General features: G+C 34.4%; 1 protein-coding gene across 2 annotated transcripts; it reads left to right on the top strand.

Annotated features, from left to right (window-relative positions):
- Positions 1–348: 348 nt before the first annotated feature.
- LOC111392659 (transmembrane protein 87A) lies at positions 349–15,574 on the top strand. 2 transcript variants are annotated; one of them, XM_023018034.1, is made up of 6 exons: positions 349–761; positions 1,872–2,805; positions 3,050–3,145; positions 4,058–4,194; positions 15,030–15,219; positions 15,410–15,574. In XM_023018034.1, exons 1-5 carry the CDS (start codon positions 484–486, stop codon positions 15,202–15,204), a joined length of 1,620 nt encoding a protein of 539 aa, XP_022873802.1. In that variant the 5' UTR covers positions 349–483; the 3' UTR covers positions 15,205–15,219; positions 15,410–15,574. The 2 variants fall into 2 exon arrangements, with proteins under 2 accessions (XP_022873802.1, XP_022873801.1); XM_023018033.1 differs by having other exon boundaries at positions 350–761; positions 15,030–15,452.
- The last annotated feature ends 6,069 nt before the right edge of the window (positions 15,575–21,643 follow it).

Here is a 21,643-nt window from a genome sequence, read left to right as displayed (position 1 = left end):
GATATCATTTTAATTTCTCTCCATATATTATTTATGTCCCGTTTGTTTCTCATTTATGTAAAAATGAGAATAAAAATATAACAGTTACGGGCTCCACACAAGAGATATAAATTCGAATATGATGGCTAGATGCGATGAATAACGATCATATTTTTTATTTTAATGTAGAAATAATGGAAAACAAATGGGAACTTAATATATTATTTTAAGAATAATGTAAATGATCAATCAATTCAAATAAAATGTAAATAATTTAACAAATAAAAAGTATTAAAATCTATAATTTGATTAATTTCTCATCGACATAGCCAGCCAAATTTATCACCCTCTTTAATAGGCACACTGGTAGCTAAAGTAATTAACAAGATCTTTGCCCTTTAGACATATGCACATAATTACTATTCACAATCCCATAGAACATTTTTTCGAATTATAATTCACATTTATACAGAAAAAAAGGAAAATCGACAGAAATTGAAGCAGATGCTGTTTGGGAAAGGGATGCAGTGGGATCTGCTATGTATAAATAGAAATTTGATGAATATATTTGTCGGGTTCTTGTTATTTCTGTTTGTAGTGAGTAAACATGGAGTGGATGCATCGATCCACGAGTACAAGAACGAGGCATTTATTCCTAGGTTCAATTCGTTCTTTTTCCATGGTGGCAGTGAGGGACTCTATGCTTCCAAGATTCTTGAACCCCCTAAAATGACGACGAACGATGATAATGCTAAGCCCCTAAATGGAAAATCCTTCATCAGGTAACTAAGATTTCTGTCAAACTGATGGTTTTAACTGAGATAAAATAATGGAGAGTTTCAGTTTTTATTTTATTTATTTATTTATTTTTCATCATTTAATATTGTAACTATTTTTTCAGTGCTTTGTTTTCTGAAGGATTTTATTTTTTCTGGTGATCTGGGTGGGTTTTACGTGTTTTGTTACTGATAAATCAAATGTAGAAAATGTTGATAGAGCTCCCCCTTTAATGGATTCCTCGTTTTGTTCATTTCTAATTAAAGGTCTTACTGAGTGCTGTCTGAAGAAATTCTGTTTCTATTTGGAATTGTTATTGTATTGCGGGTGCTTTTGGCATATCAAAAATCACTGGATTTCGAGGTTATGCCTTCCAAAGCCTATTCCACACTATTTGTTGGACAATAATGAAGAAAAAAGGAAGAAAGAGGTTGGGCCTTTGAGAGTTCGGCATATTAAAAGTAATTCAATTGCTAGCATCACGAGAAAGATATGGTCTATGCATAATTTAATTTATTGAACATAATAGTATAGGTTATATTAGGGAAAAAAGATTGACACCAGATAATATGACAAAAACATGTAGTCTGCAGTTTGGTTTTATTTTTGACGATAAGCTTGTGACTCAAGTGGAAAAACATAAATCACTTAGACTTTGCAATCTCATTTTGTGAATTGTTTCTTCTTGTCCTTTCTATCTTTAGGATATTTAATATGAAAGGCGTTTTTTTATATGTGAGCCATTAGTATTGAAATTTTTCAGAATTTCTTTCTAATTTTCCTGTTAAAATGTTTTCAAAAGCCTTTAACTTTTACTTGTTTTTATTTCAGTTAGTTCACTTTTTAGTTGTACTCAATGAACTTTAGTTGGAGTGCTACATGTCACTTTTGGTGTCTTTACATGGCTGCTGAAAGATCTCTTAATCACGTGTGATTTGAATAGTTGTTACATAAATTTAAATATTCTTTACTTTCTGTTTTTGACTTTCCAGTATTTATTACTTGTATGTTTCGTAATCATTTTTAATAAATAGAGTGATCATAACAATTTATGAAATTAGATTTTTAAAAAGTTGAAAATAAGATTTATCTCTTTCCATGCCATATTGTTTCAGGTTTGAGTCTATCATATTTAGGAGACCAAAAGAGATTGCTGACAAGCAGAATGAGATGCAGCAGAGTACTGGAGTGATAGAAGCCATAGTAGTTGAGGTCAAAGACAGGGATAAGATTGGGGGTGCTTATATGAATTCTAACGCAATATGTTGCAATCCTGCCCTTGCTAAGGATTTGTCCTGCAAGTTAGGAGAGGTTATCATCCGCCAAGATTCTGATAATCCAGACTGGCCGAAAAGGCTGCAAACTTCCTTTCAGGGAAAAAATGAAGAGGCTAACATGATTCTTCAAACTGTGGAGATAAATAAAACAGGAATGTACTATCTGTACTTTGTGTTTTGTGATCCAGAACTCAAGGGCACCTTAATCAGTGGTAGAACCGTGTGGAGAAATCCGGAAGGCTATCTTCCGGGGAAGATGGCCCCGTTGATGACATTTTATGGCTTAATGTCTCTAGCATACCTTGCTCTTGGTCTATTATGGTTTCTGCGATTTGTACAACATTGGAAAGATATAATACAATTGCATTACCAAATCACCGCTGTGATTGGTCTGGGAATGTGTGAAATGGCTCTTTGGTACTTTGAATATGCAAACTTTAATGACTCTGGAAGTAGACCAATGGGAATTACGCTTTGGGCAGTAACCTTCAGTGCTATAAAGAAAACTGTCTCTCGTCTTCTTCTCCTAGTGGTTTCAATGGGTTACGGTGTTATGAGGCCCACTCTAGGAGGCATAACCACGAAAATAATACTTCTTGGTGCAGTTTATTTTGTCGCTTCAGAGGCCTTGGAGCTTGTTGAGCATTTGGGTAATATCAATGACTTTGCTGGAAAATCAAGACTCTTTTTGGTGCTACCAGTTGCACTTTTAGATGCATTCTTTATTATTTGGATCTTTTCGTCATTATCCAAAACTCTGGAGAAGCTTCAGGTAATGGTAACCCCTTTTTCCCCCTGTTCAGCATGTTGCTTACATTCCATCAACTAAATGTTATCTCTAAACTTGACCAAATATGCAAACATTCATCAATTTGGTGTATACTTTCATGCAGATTATAGAATGCACTGTGCTTCTTGATGGACATGGTTGTGCAACACGAAATAACTTACTAATATTTAGAAAATAACTTTTTGTCTGGATGCTTTCTTAATCCTGTTGTTTGGTTTAAATCTAGATGCGGAGAAGCATGGCCAAACTTGAGCTCTACCGAAAGTTTACCAATGCTCTAGCAGTATCCGTTCTTCTTTCAGTTGCTTGGATTGGCTATGAAGTAGAATCTCTCTCTCTCTCTCTCGCTCTCTCTCTCTCTCTAGTTCATAACATGAGAGCTTATGCACTTTGTCACCTTTGCTTAACTGACACCAAGCGAGCTTTAATAACCTGCAAAATCCAGATATTTTTCATCTAGTCAAATCTGGAGGGCCAATTGTTGCAAACTATGAAGCATGGAAGCCAACATGCCCACAAGTAAATTTTCAAAGAGTTCGACACAGACATGTTGGAAAAAAATTCAATTAAAATACTATAAAATTATACATATATATCTTTTCCTTTTTGTATCTTTTTTTATTTTTCAATAAAATTAATACTCGTTGAGTGAGGGTTGCATTTTGTATTACTAGTATCAATGAATAATTATTTTAATGTATCTAAAATGCTCATTATAGATATGAAATCAATTTGACATGAAGTTCATATAAACTCATCTGTTTTACTGAAATTTTAAATAATTAATTTTTTCCTAATTCTGTCGAAATTTACAAATAGGACTTCTCAATGTTCTTGACATTTGGGTTTGCGTCTGTATTATGTCAGAAACTGAAAAACGTATAGGAAGTGTAGGCAGCACCACCTGGCGTGTCCATGTCTGATGAGTCAGAATTAAATTTATATATGCAAAATATGACATGCCAGTGTAACCCTGTGGCTTGTTGAGCATGTGTATGAGCCTGTTGGTGTCCAATGTGTGCTGGAGTTTCATGCTTCGTAGGTTTGAAAGTATTTGCCAAATTATTTAATTCACAAGCTTGTCCATTTTTCTGTACTCTGTGAACTATTGATTATTAAAGCTCGCTCACCACCACTGATTCAGACATGCAGCGAAAAGGGGAGGAAATATTTTATTTTTGATTCCGTCAACACTGTAGGCGAAAAACTTGTGACTCTTGTTTCACTGGTACAGTTGTACTTCAATGCAAGTGACCCCCTGAGCGAATTGTGGCGAAGAGCCTGGATCATCCCAGCTTTCTGGACATTGCTTGCATACTTACTATTAGTGGTTATATGCATTCTCTTGGCTCCTTCACATAACCCAACGAGGTAAATCCATTTCTATACTGATACCACATATAAACGTGCGAATCACTTTAGATGTTTCTTCTGTATGTTAAAAGACTTGCATCAGCTTAAGTACCCTCAGTTTTATACACGAATCTAACAGTTACGTCAGTAAAAGAAACCAACAAATCACACCCTAATTAGAACTTCTGGTAAAAATTCTCCTATCCCATGACCTAACACAAAGTACATTAGATATTCTAGGAATTTTCTTACCTGTAATGGGCACTCTCTGGTTAGAATACTCTAATAGACTCTTGTCGGTATTCCAGCTGTGCTCTTGATTTATTGCAATATTGTCCAGCAATACAGTAAGTTTCCTGTGTTATATTTTTCTATGTTGTTACACTAAAACAAACTATGAATTGATTAATCCATGTCAAAGGACGAAATAACCACAAATGTGATATGGGTGAGTATTGGTCCAGTAAATAATTATAAGATTAATCAATAATTATGACCTAAAGCTTTAATTTAATTATTAGAGAATTTGTAGCTATTTTTTATGTGATAAATTTAATTCAATTAACAAACATAAATTCCAAAGGGACAAAATAAACATACAGGTTAAGTCAGTGATTTTGTCATCAGACTAGAGAATCAGAACACGCTACTTCGATTTTTTTTCCCCCCCGAAAATTGATCTTCTTACATTAAAATTCTCTTGATTGACTAACTTCACTTTCATGCTAGACGATGGTTTTCGTTCAAGTTTATTGTTCTTTGAATTATTAGCTAATAACTATATTTGAACCGAAAGGTTTGATTAATGGCCAAATAAAATGTCATAATCATTCTCATACAATAAACTATAGAATAAGACCATAAACTATAAAAGATGATAAATTGATAAGTTGTTGATATTTCTATGAAATTCTAGAAGAATTCTGCATAACCTTTTAAATTATCGTACAAAAAATCTTTATTTACTTTCAAAATAATTTGGTGATTGATGTAGCAAGTAATAAAACTTTGATTAGTGCTAAATTAAATATAAAGTTATATAATTACTGCTAATATATTTAGTTTCTAGACTGGAGGAGTAGAGGGCAAGGATTGTAAAAAACGATTGTAAGGTATGGAAGCTGGTGAAGAGAGGACGAGGATGGGTCTGGTAGGGCCTAAGTCAAAGGCAGAGTATGGTGGTGGAGCGGTGTCAACATGTAAAGAGGGAAAAAGCAGTTTGGTGGAGAGTGTGATGACAGGTTGGAGTCTGGGTACAATTAGCTAGATAGCAGGGGAGGTTGGGTGCGAATCTGACTGGTCTTGCATGTGAGAGGAGAGAGAGAAGGCTGATTCGTACTGAGAGGAGAAAGGAACAAGGAATAGGTAGGACTGCGATAATAAACGACAACATTTAAACTCTGAATATCTTTACAATACCTCATTGTGATTAGTTTGTTACAGTTTCTGATATAGTGTTTTAGCTATAAATTGCTGTAACAAATGGCCTATTGCATATTATTTTAAGCTAAGGTTTGCTTAAGTTAAGCTAATGAAAATTGACCATATTGAATCAAATGATAAATTAAGCCCCTGTTTGGAGGGGATTAAAATGAGATTTTTAATATATTTTTGATAAAATTTGATGAAATATGTGGTTGAAAAGTGGTGGGTCCTATAAAATGCGTGGTTAAAATTAGTTATTGATTTTGATTTAGATTAAAATCTGAATTTTAATTTCTACCAAATAGAGTCTAAATTTCCTTAAAACTCATTTTTCATTTACTCCTAGTTTCAATTATCGTGTTACTATTTGTATGTTCTTATAGATAATATCTTATACCATATGATAAAAGAACTTCTGAATATGATAATGCAAACATGTACACTAAAAGTCCTTTTTGAGAATTATGTTATACCTTTGAAATATGTAAAATGAATATTCAAATTCCTTAAGAAATCTGAAATAGATTCCACAAGTATGATTTATTAGCTTGTGTAGATATTTAAGAGCTAATCAAGAAATGGTTAGTGTTGTTGATTTTGATTTCTATAATCCGAGAAGGGGACAAAAACATAATAATGATGAGATTGATTTGAATTAACAACCTAAAACTTATAACTAATATAATTTGTAGACTAAGTGGTAGAGAAGCATTTATGAAACTCAAAGTAATTGTAAGCACTAAGATCTTGAGTTCCCATACATTCATCCATCTTAATGTCAGTTCCATAATTTGACAACATTTAGATACGAAGATCAATGTTCCTACGTTGTTTAATAATCTTTCCGAGGTACAATCAAACTTATCCTCACAGACTCACAAATGACTCGTTAATATCGTCATCTCGAATTCTAATACATGAAGATACGTTAAATAACAATAACATTCAATTAGATCATACGAAGTATAAACAATTATCACTAATGCCGTTAGGACCTTACAATGATTGTTATTTATGCTAAAATCCTATTCCTTCTCCTAGTTGTCAGTACAAATCATAAATATAATCAAATAGTGGTTATTTAATTGAAAAGCATTAAGCTCCTAGCAGTCATTCAAACCAAATTAATATTAAACTCCTATTTGGTAGAGATTAAAATTTAGATTTTAATTTAAATCAAGGTCAACAATTAATTTTAACCACAGTTCATGAGACCTATAACTTTTCAACCACTTATTTCATTAACTTATATCAAAATCAACTAAATGTATGATCTTAATCCCTACCGAACAAAGGCTGTGTTGTACCCTGGAATTTAATATGAAAACATTAAAACGTGAGATTCAACGTTATCCTAGCAAATATGCAAATAGCCAAGTATCATAAGATTACAAAAACACAATTCGAACCAATATAACATTGCCCGGAATTAAAGTTTGGAAAATATTCTTGAATCTTAAATCTTTAATGGTTCTTGAATTATTTTCTTTGAACTTCTTCTTCAAAACCAAAGAAAAGATGTATAATTTGATATAAGATAGGTGTTTTGTATCAAAGGCTTCTTTAAAGCTTGCAGGAAATATGGATATGTTGATTTCATTTTGCTCCTTTTTACAAGAAATAATGTATAATTTGTCTAAGAGCCTTCTAAGCTTCCCCTGTGAATTGTAGATGAAGAATGGTATTTATAACCCAAGAATTAGGTCAAAAATTATGCCCCAATTACATTCCAAGAAGATGTTGAATCAAATTAAAAATTCGAAGCTTTGATGTCAGATTGGCCTGTGCGATCGAACTATGTAATGGGATGCGATTGTAGAGCCATTGATTTGAACCTGCAGGTAATGACAATTAAGCCTTGTGATTGCTAGGCGCTGGGGTTTCCCTTGTTGCACTTTTGTCCGTAAATTTCCTTATTTGCACTGCTCAAGTCCATGCCTAATTGCATCTTTTATCCTTCATCTTTAAATCTTCATGATTTGGTCATCTTTCTCTACAATCATCCGTAGTTGATTCGATACAAGTTTCAAAAGTTTGCAATTATGCCCCCAAACTTTTCGAATGTTGGATTAAATCTCTTCCAATTGCTCAATTAATGCTTCCATTTGATCATATGCAATCTTGTTGATGATCAATTGCTCCGAATAAACTCCAATTAAGCTTCAATTCCCTCCTTTTTTTCATGTTGTTGCATCCAAATGCACTCAAGGGATTTACCTACAATTAATATAATTTTCTGTTAATTAGATATATGCTCAATTAGTAATAAATAATCAAGTATAGAAGCCCGAATAAGTGTATAAGAGACACTTATTGGTAACATCAAATACTTATTTTCTTTTATTATCTATTATACATTTTTTTTCAAGTGAGTTACAGTTTTTTCAATCATTATCATGGAATATATTAGACCAAAAAACGAATATTCATGAACTAATTAATGGCAAAGCCCACATTAAGTGAGAGAAAGAACTAATTGTGTCGAAGCGAAATTTAAATTCTTGAAACATGAAAAATTTTAAAACTCAAAAAATTGAAGAATATAATATTATTATATTGAATCGATGATTGAAAAGTTTACAAAGCTTTTGTTTATAAAGAGAAATAATTCACTAATCATACCAATATAAGGAAACTAAATAATTTTACTGAAAGGGAAGAAAACTAAAATCCTAAAAGGAAACAAAATTCTAATTTGAAAGGAAACGCAATAAGCGTCTTCTATCATATCTCTATTAGGATCGTCCTACATCATTCTTCTCACTTGAAGAAAACTTGTCCTCTAATTTGGTTGAAGAATAGAAAATTAATCAATGGGAGAAAAATACACCAAAAGTTGTCATCACATTGCTAGAATTTTAACCTAGCTTGGGCTTGAAGAAAATATCTAGCCACCTTCTTCAAACCTACCCATCCTTTGCTCCATATTCTAGACCGAGGGTGGTTGTTTTGCAATCCTCCAAACATTATCGCGAGGATGCATGCCACTACCACCATAGGTGGGGCCATTAGCCAAGGGCAAAAACTTACTCTAATACCAATTTTATTTCGAAAGCAGAATTAAAATACTTGAAACAAGAAGTTGAAAAACTCAAAAATTTGTAAAAATTTATTTATTGTATTGAACTGACGATTGAAAAGGGTACAAATCCGTTTGTTTATGCAGGCAAAAATATTTCCTAATCTTACCAATAAATGTAAACTAAATAATGTTTCTAAAAAGAAGAAAACTAAAACTGTAAAAGGAAACATAAACTTATTGTAATAATAAGCGTCTTCTAAGGGGGATAATGACTCAGGGGTCGAAGCAGATAAAGAGATGGGACATTGGTCTAACGTAGGGGAGTCGAATATGGTGAATTTGGAGTCGGAGACATTGGGTATGACGGACATGACGCTAGCTGACGGATTATTATCGGCTGCGAAAGAGACGGGACATACATTAGTTGATGATCGAGCTTTAACTTAACTGAAAGAATACGAGGAGACATGTTTAAACACCTTGGTTCAGAACACATATAAAGGCATTCGAAGCCCCTAAAAGAAAAGGAATTAGGGACTGACAAAGCTCTAGTGTTGTGGGCAGATGGCGCTAAGAAAAGAGGAACTGACGGTGATATCGAGCAGATGGAGGAAGTAGAGGGATACCCATATGACGACTTGGAATATCATCATGCAGAGGAAACAACGGAGGTGCATGCGATTGAAGGTCGACCTTCAAAATGGGTTCTTCAAAAAATTCAAGATTTCAACAAGTTGGTTGGTGTATCCTACGATGGATATGAAAGTAGACTGTTACAATTATTCGTGGAGTTGGAGGCCAGTAGGGGACAGGGGATGAGTATACCAAGCGGTAAAACAAGAAGAAAAGGTGACCGCGAACTTAAGCGGGTTGAATGGTTAGTAAATTATGGTGGCAAGGGTGCCGAGTCAAAGAAATGATTGCTTGGGAGGGATGACAAAGCATTAAGATGATGCCAAAAATAATTAGCTGGAACGTAAGGGGGCTTAATGTAGCGGAGAAAAGATTAGGGGTTCGAATTCTGCTAAAGGGATGGAGGGCGGACGTAGTCTATTTATAAGAAACTAAGTTGGAGTTCGTCTCGAGGGCTATTGTGAGCAGTTTATGCGGGGGACAGCATGTTGGGTATCAATAAGGGATCATCAGGGGCCTCAAGAGGTGTGTTAGTCATGTAGGACACGAGAACTCTTGATATGGAGGAGGTTTGAAAGACTATTTTCTGTCACTTTCGTTTAGAAATGTTGGGGACGGATTTCATTGGACGTTTATAGGAGTTTATGGGCCTAATGATGACAATAGTAGAAGTGGATTGTGGGATGAATTGGCAGGGATGATGGCTTGGTGGAACATTCTAACTTGTATTGGGGATGACTTTAATGTGACTCGGTTTCCTTCTGAGAGATCAATGATGGGAGATTAACAAAGGCAATGGAGGAGTTCTCAGATTTTATCAAGGAAAATATGTTGGTGGACTTGCCTTTGATTGGAAGGGTCAGAACTCGCTGATAGGAAAGGAGAGAAAAACAAAGCAATGCCAAGAGCTCCGTCAATCCGCTGTTCATCGATAAACGAAGCTCTCTCTTTATCATCTCGTGCCAGATGCAACAAAGGATGAGTCTTTTTTCCTTCTCGCGAACCACGGGAGCGCCTAGCGCCCAGAGGAGCACTCATTTTCCTTTCAGGGGAAAGCGGCGCATAAAAAAGGGCTGGCCCGTCAAAAGTCCGGTTCCTTCTAAGTTCAGAATCAACAAGGGTTCGTAGAACAAAGAGAGTGTACAACTGGAGCGCAGCCCCACTTTTTTGGGACTTGGTCTTCTAATTGGGAGCAGCCTATTTTATAGCGAATAGATCGGTTTCTGATTAGTGGGGAATGGGAGGAGAAGTACCCAGAGGTTACTTAGAGAAGATTAGGGAGGGTGTATTTTGATCACTTCCCTATCTTACTGGCTGGGAATGCGAGGTGTAGTGTAAGAAGACCTTTTAGGTTTGAGAAGATGTGGCTAAAAGCAGAAGACTTTAGGGAGCGTGTACGGGACAGGTGGGCATCTTACAATTTCAGGGGGTCTTCAAGTTATGTGTTCGATCAAAAATTGAAAGCCTTAAAGAGGTGGAATGAGGAGGTAGTGGGAGATGTAAACTGGCGTAAAAACCAATGTATGTTAGATATAGAAGAGTTGGCTAAGAGGGAGGAGAGTCAAGGATTGGTAGGGGATGAAAGGGAGAGACGTGGAGAATTAAGGGGAGTGTTGGAGAGGTTGGTGGAGATGGATAAAATAGCCTGGCGTTAGAAATTTAGGGTCAAGTGGTTGAAGGAGGGTGATAAATGTACCCAGTTTTTCTATAGAGTTGCCAATTCTAACAAGCGTAACAATTCTGTCACCATGCTGGTGGTAGACGGAGTTACTTATGAAGATCCACAAGATATTGGGACTCAAATGGTGAATTTTTATCAAAACTTGTATCTTGAGTAGTTTGATTGGAGGCCAGAGTTGGAGGGGTTAGATTTCTCTACTATTATTGACGAGGATGCAAGCTGGTTAGAGAGACCATTTGAGGAGGATGAGATTAGGGAGGTGGTGTTCAGCATGAATGATGATAAAGCACCAGGGCCGGACGGATTCTCATTCTCATTTTATAAGGCTTGTTGGGAAGTGGTACAATCGGACATTGTGGATGTTTTTACTTATTTCTTTCAGTGTGGCAGGTTCTTGAAAAGTTCTAATGTTACATTTATTGTGCTGATTCCAAAAAAATCTGGAGCGTCAGATATTAAAGATTTTCGTCCGATCAGCTTAGTTAGCGGGGTATACAAGATTATTGCAAAGCTGCTAGCTAACAGATTAAAGGAGGTGTTGGAAAATGTGGTGTCTAAATGTCAGAATGCCTTCATCAAAGGGCGTCAGATGTTGGATTCTGTACTTATAGCAAATGAATGCATTGACTCGAGACTGCGTATAGGGATTCCAGGGATGTTGTGTAAACTTGATATTCAGAAAGCCTATGATAATGTAAATTGGGGATTCCTTTTGTATATGCTCAGGCGATGTGGTTTTGGGGACAAGTGGTGCCGTTAAATTCACTTTTGTATATCTACGGCCTTGTATTCGGTTTTGGTAAATGGCACTCCTGAGAGTTATTTCCGGAGTAGTAGAGGTTTGAGACAAGGGGATCCGTTGTCTCAATTATTGTTTGTCATTGTTATGGAGGCTTTAAGTAGGATGATTGAGAAAGCTGTGGGAGAAAGTCTATTGAAGGGCTTTATGATTAACCAGCTACATGTATCCCATTTGCTATTTATAGACGATACATTGATCTTTTGTGATGCAGAGACTGAGCAATTTAGGAACTTGCGCTGTCTGTTACTATGCTTTGAAGTTGTATCTGGATTGAAGATTAATTTGGGGAAATCTAAGGCCATCACAGCTGGGATGTCACTAATGTGGAGGAGTTAGCGGCCATATTGGGTTGTAAAACTGCGCAACTGCCTATGTCCTATCCTGGGCTTTCCTTCGGAGCATGGTTTAAAAACATACACATTTGGAATAGTATTGTGGAAAGGGTGGAGAGGAGGTTAGCGGGTTGGAAGCGTATGTACCTCTCAAAGGGAAGCCTTCTTACACTCAACAAGTCCACTCTAGCGAATCTACCCACTTACTTCTTGTCATTGTTTCCTATCCCCGTTACCGTGGTAAAAAGATTAGAGAAGGGAGTTTCTATGAGGAGGTTTAGGGGAGGAGAGGAAACTTCACTTGGTTAACTGGGGCGTAGTGTGTTCTCCCATAAAAACAGGGGGCCTCGGATTGAGGAGTCTTGTATTGTTTAATAAGGCCTTGTTAGATAAGTGGTTGTGGCGATTCGGTGTGGAGAGGGAAAGCTTTTGGAGAGAGATTATAGAGGCGAAATATGGTGTTCTAGAGGGAGGATGGTGCTCAGCCGAGGATCGTGGTTCTTATAGGGTGAGTTTGTGGAGATATATACGACGAGGGTGGAGAGAATTTCAGGATAGATTGACATATGAGGTGGGGAATGGCAATACTATCAGATTCTGGGATGATTGTTGGTGTACAGATCGGCCATTAAGAGCGGAGTATCCTTCCCTGTATCGTATTACTTTGATGCCGCAGGCTATAGTGCATGAAGTCTTACATGTGCATAATGGGAATCCCGGCTAGAACATTGTTTTTGGGAAGGGTCTACAGGATTGGTAATTGGATGATTATGCACTACTCCTGACTTCTTTGTATGAGGTGCACGTCAGGGTGGGCGAAGGTGATCGTAGCTGGTGGAGGTTGGCACGTGATGGCGTTTTCTTAGTAAGCTCTTATTTTAGATCTTTATTGGAACCTGAGGAGAGTTTATTCTCATGGAAGAAGGTATAGCGTTGTAAACTGCACTATCGGGTGACATTTTTCCTATGGACGGTTGTGAAGGGACAGGTCTTAACGGTGGATAATCTCCGATACTGGGATTTCTATGTTACGGAATGGTGCTATATGTGTCGGAGGAATGGGGAGACGATTAACCACTTGTTCATTTATTGCGACGTTACTCGCACCTTATGGAACGATATTTTGGTTTCTCAACACATGGATTGAGTGTTTCCACAGCGTATGGAGAATGTTTTGAAGGCATAGGGGAGAAGATTTCGTAATAAAGATAGCAAGATTGTTTGGGACTTTGTCTCAGGATGCATCATCTGGTGTATTTGGAGGGAGAGAAATAGTCGCTGTTTCGACAATAATACACAGACAACAGAGCAGATTAAAGAATTATTTTATCTGACATTGTATATTTGGTTTAATGTTGTGGCTATTACTTGCATAGACGGGTTGCCCAATTTCATGTCGTTTCTGTCTTATATTAATTGATAATACACTTCATGTGTATTATCCATGATTAATAAAATATTTGATTACTTATTAAAAAAAATAAGCGTCTTCTATCCTATATCTGTTAGGATTGTCCTACTTCAACTAGTGTATAATTAGTCCAATCCAAATGGTGAGACTGAGCCATTGTCCTTGGGCCAGGGTGCTGTGGTCTTCTTTGCCACGTGAGCTAGCCTTGTTAGGATGTTATTATCCTTCTCGTCCATTGTAATGTTAAATGGGGTATTATTAATACAAAACAATTCACGGGGTTATTTAGTTAATTAACTTGATAATTTATGAATAATGTTATCTTTTAAAATAAAATATATAGTAGTTGCAGAGTGCCCCGACCTACGTAGAAATGAATACATATGATGGATATTTCCTCCTATATTTTTTAGGATGTAAGATTATTGTTTTGATATGAAGACTTATATCTTATAAAATGATGTTCTGTTAGATTATTATAACGACCAAAAGATTGAAATTTTTATTTTTTTCAATTAACATAGATCTTTAATTGCAATGTACATGCATTGTTCCAAGAATGTTTTGTTATGGTTTTGCTTTTTTTCAATTAACATAGTTCTTTAATTGCAACGTACAAGCATTTTTCCAAGAATGTTTTGTTCTATTAGATTATTACAACGGCCAAAAGATTTATTTTTTATTTTTTTCAGTTGACATAGTTCTTTAATTGCAATGTACATGCATTTTTCCAAGAATGTTTTGTTATGGTTTTGCTTTCAGCCATAATTTATTGGGCTTATTCCGATTTTTGTTAGCTCCAAACCCGACGAATGGTTGTTAAAGATGATTCTTCATTTTAAATAGTCAAATATTACATTTGAATGTGATATCAACATGGTAGAAGCATGAAATCCAATGCATCGTGATTAATGTGTCAAGTTTTAATTCAGACAATGCCATATGAAGGTTTTATATGGTATGTGCGAGTCGCATGGAAGAAATTGAGTATTTCCATGAAAACACCATCTCTTGCAGTCGTTGGTAAGTAATTGTCTGTAATGCAACTCTTCCCCATAAGTACTTGGTACATGGAGGGCAGTTTGGAATAGAGACTTTTAACTCGACACATCCTAAGAGAGGCAGTTTTCCCGAGTACAATAAGCTATTTTTGTACTTTGTTCACTCCTTCCTCACACTTTTAAGGGACTGGACTGGAGAATTCTGAGCTTGATACCGCAGAATGTTGCGGAATGAATGCAAATGTATGAATGGGTATTAAACTGGTAATCTACAGAAAAGGACATGGTACTGCCTTATTTTTTTTAACAAAAAATGAACAGCGAAACTAGATTGTTTACAAAAAAAAAGGCTCTAGCAAGCCAAATGTACGGGTACACACCAAATCTTGACATAAAATTTATGGCCTTGTAGTCTTGGACAATCTCGTGAAATCTTGTATTTAACCCTTTTCAAGAATCTTGTGGAATTTAAAAAATACTTGAACTTCTGAGGCTTGCATGACGAATGAGAATTTTTATTTATTTATTTTTTTTTTTCAAATGCAGGTATGCATATGAGACTGGTGATGATGAGGAAGAGGGTATATCCCTGACTGGAACTGGAGTAATACTAGCAGGAGATTTGGCATCCAAAGTGGAAAGAAAGGATAGGAAGGTGTCAATTGCAGCAGATCATGTTTTTGGCCTCAGTGAAGATCTCGAGGAGGACAAGAGAGAATGACGTCTCTTTCATCGTGTATTTCTCCTAGAACTTACAGCTTCATCTGCACATACACAAGTTTTCCTTAATCCTTACTTGCGCTCATTACTCTATATTTTTATTTCTGCACTAACTGAGAATAGATTCAATAGAAATGCTAAAGCACAAATTAGTAACCTTAGCTGTGACATCTACCGTATGTTACCAGATCACACAAATTTTGTAGGTAATCGAAGTTCGGTCGCTAGAATGTCAGAGTGAAGTTTAGATGACAAGAGTTCATATCAGGCTACTACGAGCTGTGGATAGGTTGGATTGGCCGGAGAGCTCTAATCGCAACTAATGACTTCGGTTCTACTTCTGATTAATGAAAGGTGTGAATTTAGGAAAATTTATAAGAAACATTTGCACACCATATGTGATGTCCTAGACATGTTTTAGGATGCACTTAATAAGGTCTCGAATTCTAGCAACCCATTACTAAAAATTAGTTCCTTCACATTAACCGTCCAATTAAATAATTTAGGAAAATGTCAAATTTTGACGTACTCAAATAGTGGAAGAACATAAAATTTTGTCAATATAAACTTAAAAAAATCAATGCTATGCTCTTGCAATGCACCATCACTATGTTTTCCTCCTCATCTTGTATCTTGAGTTGCAATCTGTATGCTATATTAGTTGGCACGTTGGCCTAAATGAATTAGATATACAGGCCCGTAAAAATAATGGATTCGCAGATCCAACTTCCTATAAGCTTTGTTAAAATTGAATTAACATTTTAATTTAGGATAAAATTCCTAAATAACAAGACTTGAATATTCGGATTCTATTAATTTAATTTATTAGAATAATAAATTAATCGATTAAATAATATATCTGTCATAAATTAAACATATTAAAAGTGTTAACGTTCAAAATCAATTGGACCTGGAGTATAATACTTACACGTATTGTACTCTTGTAAAATTTTTGGTTTTTCAAACTCAGTACATGATTCTCCTGACAAATACTTTTACATTTACGAAGTTCCTTGTTGATATTAGGGGAATATTTAATATTTTATTTGTTCATGCTTTATTGCTTGAATTCTTTTGTCATATCAAAATTTTTTTTCTTTGTGTTTTATATGTACAAGCTTGATGATTTCTAATGCAAAATTGCTGAAATTTTTTCAATGTTCATTGGCATTTTGGGTATTAAAAATTTAAAACAGAGAAACAAACAATTTTGTTCCCTTCTCGACCATCATGAAGAACTCAAGATGGGAGCATATAACTCTTACAGCTTCGAATTTAGACTTTGAAGGAACAATAGAATCTCAAGTTCAAGTGAAGATTTAGAAATACATATGTTCATATATAAAAAAAGATATACGTGTAAACAATATGTACGTCATTTAGTGAAATTTTCAATTTATAATTTCTTTGTTTGAATTTTTTTTACTAATAAGTGAGATTTTACTTATATATAAATTTATTTTTAACTTAAAAATGAAATAATTAGTTATAATTAAATATTTTGATCTTATAAGTAAGTTTTTTAGTTATAAGTTCATGTTGTACTTATAAGTATTTTTTGAACACGTGAATATATTAGTTATAACTTTTTATATTTTGTAAGTGATTTTCGTCTTATTGGTAATATTTTTTTTAATTTTTAAGCATTTTTATATAAAAGTGGAAAAAACTCCAAGCAGGCCATAAATGAAAAATTGTCCTTTATTCTTCTTTCAAAGAGAATACAGAGATGAAGAAGCATTCTATCTTTAATTCCCATGACTTCGAAGTAACAAAATGACTTGATACATAGCACTAAACAAGAAGCAATAAGAGAGATCATTAAACATCTGCTCCCACACTGTTACATCACAAAGTGCTAATCCATTCTTTAATGGTAAAGTTAGATTTTGCTTTTCAACAACTTGAAATTCATCATCACAAAAATTTTACGGAGATTTTGGAGTTTCATCATAAAATGTCAACTTTATTAAAAGAAGTAACCAAAACTCTTATAAAGAAGTATATATTTTCATCTTTATTCGATATAGAATTATATCCCTTAATATGTCCTCGCAATGGGTTCTGATACCATATTAAGATTCGAGTTTTCATCTTAAAATTTCAAACTTATTAGGAGGAGTAACCCAAACTTTTATAAATTAGTATATATTTTCAAATGATATCTATCGACATAGTTTACACCATCATGCAACCTAATAATGTACCATCACTGTCCAATCGAAAAGAAGCCAAAATATTATTACCTTTAACAATTTACAGTCGGCATTATTTGAGATTTGTCGTACGAGTTTTCATTTTCCGTCCGTTCTCTACAAGGATCTCTCAGATTGCTTTACTCTTTCCCTTGCCAAATTCAGTCAAAATATTACGGTCGTGCCAAATGTTGGACTGATGAAGCTACAGGGATGGGTTTTTTTTATTTTTTTTTTGTTGGAGAGGGGGGCACTCAGGCCTAAGCAGCGTGTGTGTGTGTGTGTTTTTTTTTTTTTTTTTGTTGGAGAGGGGGGCACTCAGGCCTAAGCAGCGTGTGTGTGTGTGTGTTTTTTTTTTTTTTTGGGTAAAATCAGTTTTTTTTAATTATTTTTTTCGTGTATTAACCCAGTTAAAATTTTTTTAACCCGGTCTTTTATCCAATCCTGAATCCATCCTTGTGAAGCTATATAGCCCAACCATGAAATTGTGATCTTGGCCCATGATCTTCTTTTCCGAAGCCAGAACGCGAACTATGGCCTCTCCATTAGCCAAATTCAATGAAAGAATTGTCAACTCGTCGTAGCCCATCGTTGTTGATTCTCCATTTGCTCAATTTATGGATAACTCGTCTAGTTTAAGATAGGTTTCTCACTTCAGTTCTATTGTGGATGGGGGGAGTGGCGGATCTAGGTGGTGGCGAGTTAGGACGGTCACTCTAGCTAGATTTGTCGAGAAGACTTTTTCTTGTTGATAATAGATAGAACTTTTAGATTATATATTTGATAATTCATATTAACAACAAACACCTCTACTAGTTTAGCGAGTTAGCCCTTTCACTATTGAATTAAAGGTTATGTGTTCGAAACTCTTTAAGAACAATATTTTTTATAATTTTTGTATTTCAACAATTTTTACCAAAACAAATGACCTACTATATTCCTTAAACATATTGACCACTTTATCATCATGATACTTATTGATTTTTAGCACACAATGTAACAAAATAATATGTGTTCAATTTTACTGGTTTAATACAAGTAGAAACATTTTAATCGGTGCTTTGTCCCTTTTCTTGATTTTTTTTTCTCTAATTAATTGATTTGAAAACTTAGTCAATTAATGATGGATGAATTTGTTGGCAAATTGGCCTGAGTGTCATAAGGAATTTTTCAACAAAACTTATTTAATTAAAAAAAAAAAAGTTCCACTATTCATTCACAAAAAATCGATGGCTAAAAAGTGGAATTATACAAGCACATAAATAATTTCAATTTTGTTAATATAATAATGCTTGTTTGATTAATTTTAATTGTAAACTGAATATTGACATTTTGTTAATATGTATTGCCTATTTAATCGAAAAATAAATTATGACATTTTGTAGATTATAGAACAATTTTTCATCCAAAATGAATGTCGTACCTAGTTCTAACTCTTCTAGTCCTAATTCATACGATTTTTTGAATATTATTTAATTAAATATTAATAAAAATCCAGCTCTCACAGATGTTGATTGTCGATAGTAACCTTTAAACGCTCGCGATATGCCCTAACTGAACTCGACCCCCAAATTCGCCCTTGAATGGGAGGGGGAGCCATTGCTAAGGGCGTCAAAACATCTACAAGTTAACCATTATCCATTTTTATAGAAGCCATTCCACACTGCGATGTTATACTTATTTTCCTGCTTTTCAAAAGCATTCCAAGCTTCCATTGGCCTATTAAAGTTTGAATACATATCATCAATCAGTGCAGCAATTACAAAAGGTTCATCACCGAACACATTTCTTACGGCACAACCATGAATTTTCCTCCCATATGAAAAATCTATAAGTGCCATTACGCGCTCCAAGAAGAATGCTCAAAGCGGACCCATCGCTTGACATTGTTGTTTCTTGTAAGATTCTCCCTCTGAACAATTAGAATGAATTATGTTAACGTAATTTTTCTAGAGTAACAATACGATCAACAAGATCAGAAAATAATAATTTCAGTCTACCGACTTCACGATATTTTCTTAAAACAAATTTGCCGCCGTCAAACATGCTAACGGCTTCCAACAATCGTTTCTCGAGATAGAATGAATTTCATCTCATATGGAAGCAGCACAGCAATCTACAAGAATTCCAACGAATGTAACGAAGTGTTTCCACTTCGAAAATAATATCAGAGAGAGAGAGAGAGAGAGATTCAAAACAGAGAATGTTTACAATGAAAATGGTGTGTTTTTTTGACAGCGTGGCTGACCATTTATAAACTTATCTGTGGCCATTTGAATATCTATTAGAACAGTCGTCACCACTCAGACAGTCTCTAAAACTCAAACAGACATCTTGGTTCAATACTACGCTCGTTAAGTCGATTAATGGTCGATTGTTTAGTCGGTTAACAGACGATTGTTTAGTCAGTTAACAGACTATCCATACCAAACAATTACCTGAAAATAAGTCAAAAATTAAATTTCATTAATTACCCAAGAATTTGATTTCTTACAATTTGCTCCAAAATTCAAATAAATTTTGTCCAAAAAAAAGTTAATATAGTGCAAGGACTCACTTACAACCAGACTGGACTCGGACATGGACACGAGCACGTGATCATAACCGAACCCGATAGGATATAGGTCCCTCCTTCTTCTAAAAACTATTGGTACCCCTTGGGGTCAAAACCCAATTCCCAAACTTCCACCATATAAACCACATCAAAATTTCCTAACTTTTCTATGTGGGATAAGTGTTTGGCAAATCAAATTATTCCATAATTCATAGTTTCAAGTGGGTTACTTTGACATTAAATATTTTATTCAATTCTAAATGATTTTCGATAAATAAATATATCACATTAATCACTTCGCGAAGTAGAACGTAAATATGCTAGGTTCCATTAAAACTAAAGTACGGGTCCTATTGAAATTTAGGTTCAAAGTTGACCAATTTCATTGACAATAACCATTTTTCCTACAAACATTCAACGCCTACATTCGACCGAACTGAAACCCCACCCTCATCAAAATATTCATCCATTTTTCTTACAAAATAATTTCCAAAATTTCAAAATCTAGATAATTTAAAATTAAAGTACAAAATCCTTTCTAGGTAAGTGGGCCCAAAAAATAGTATATGCTTACATTAATACTTGAGAAAAATACATAACTATCTATATTTAAAGATATAATTGCAATTTTGACAAACTCAATTTTTTTTTTATATATTAGATAAGAAAACATATTTAAAAAGATTCTTTCTTAAATCAAGGAAATTTATTACACATTTTTTCAAAAATCATGTGGTATTTTATTAATTAAATAGACAATCAAATAAATTGAGTTGACAATATCATACATTTATGATCGCCACTGTCAGAAATTACAAATTATATAAGTCACAACTTGTTTCTTAACCACGATTACAAAGCTAGTCACAAATTATACATTTTTAGGTCACATTGTATATTGATCACAATTTCTTCGTTTTATTGTTTACAATTACCCAATTAACTAGTCACAAATTTTCTTTCATCTCCCTCACACCACTCCACCACAGTTGGCACCAACTCCAACGAACCACAACCACCACCTCCTCAAAGTCACCATCATTTTCACCTCCATCACTCCACTCCACCACTAACCAATCACACCTGAGACATGTTTAGTTTTATTTCAATATGAAATTTGTTATTTAGGATTTGAGACATGTTTCAATTAATTATATTTCCTATATGTTTTATTTATTATTGATGGAATGAAAATTTTCATTTTGGGATGTTTGATAAGTTTACTTAATTATGGGAATAAAACTTTTAGTAACAATTTAAATCTTTAAAATTTGGGTCATTACAAAAGGAACATTTTGGAGAAAATGGATTTTGTCCGTTCAGTTTTGCAGGTAAGGAGATTGGGGATTTTTTTCATTTTCCTTTATTTATTGTTAAATTTAATGCCAAGTTTTCAAATTCAAAAATCTATATGTTTTCTGTCAGTTATTTCCTACACCTATACCTTTATTGATATAAATATTAGAACATATATTTTATATTTTTATAAGCCTAATTAGAACTTGATTTTTGAAAATAAATTTTAATAACATGATTAATAATAATAATCAAACCTAAAATACAAGGTTTTACTTAACTTTCCCTCAATGTGTTAGGTCGAACAAATAGCTCCAAAGAAATCAAAAACAAAAAAGGGCATATTTTGGCATCTTAGCCGTGTTGGTGATCAAAAGAAGATTTGAATTTCCGTT

The sequence above is a fragment of the Olea europaea genome, unplaced genomic scaffold (assembly GCF_002742605.1).
Source record: "Olea europaea var. sylvestris unplaced genomic scaffold, O_europaea_v1 scaffold959, whole genome shotgun sequence".
NCBI classification, from domain to species: Eukaryota; Viridiplantae; Streptophyta; class Magnoliopsida; order Lamiales; family Oleaceae; genus Olea; species Olea europaea.
This window is presented reverse-complemented; position numbering and strand designations above follow the sequence as displayed.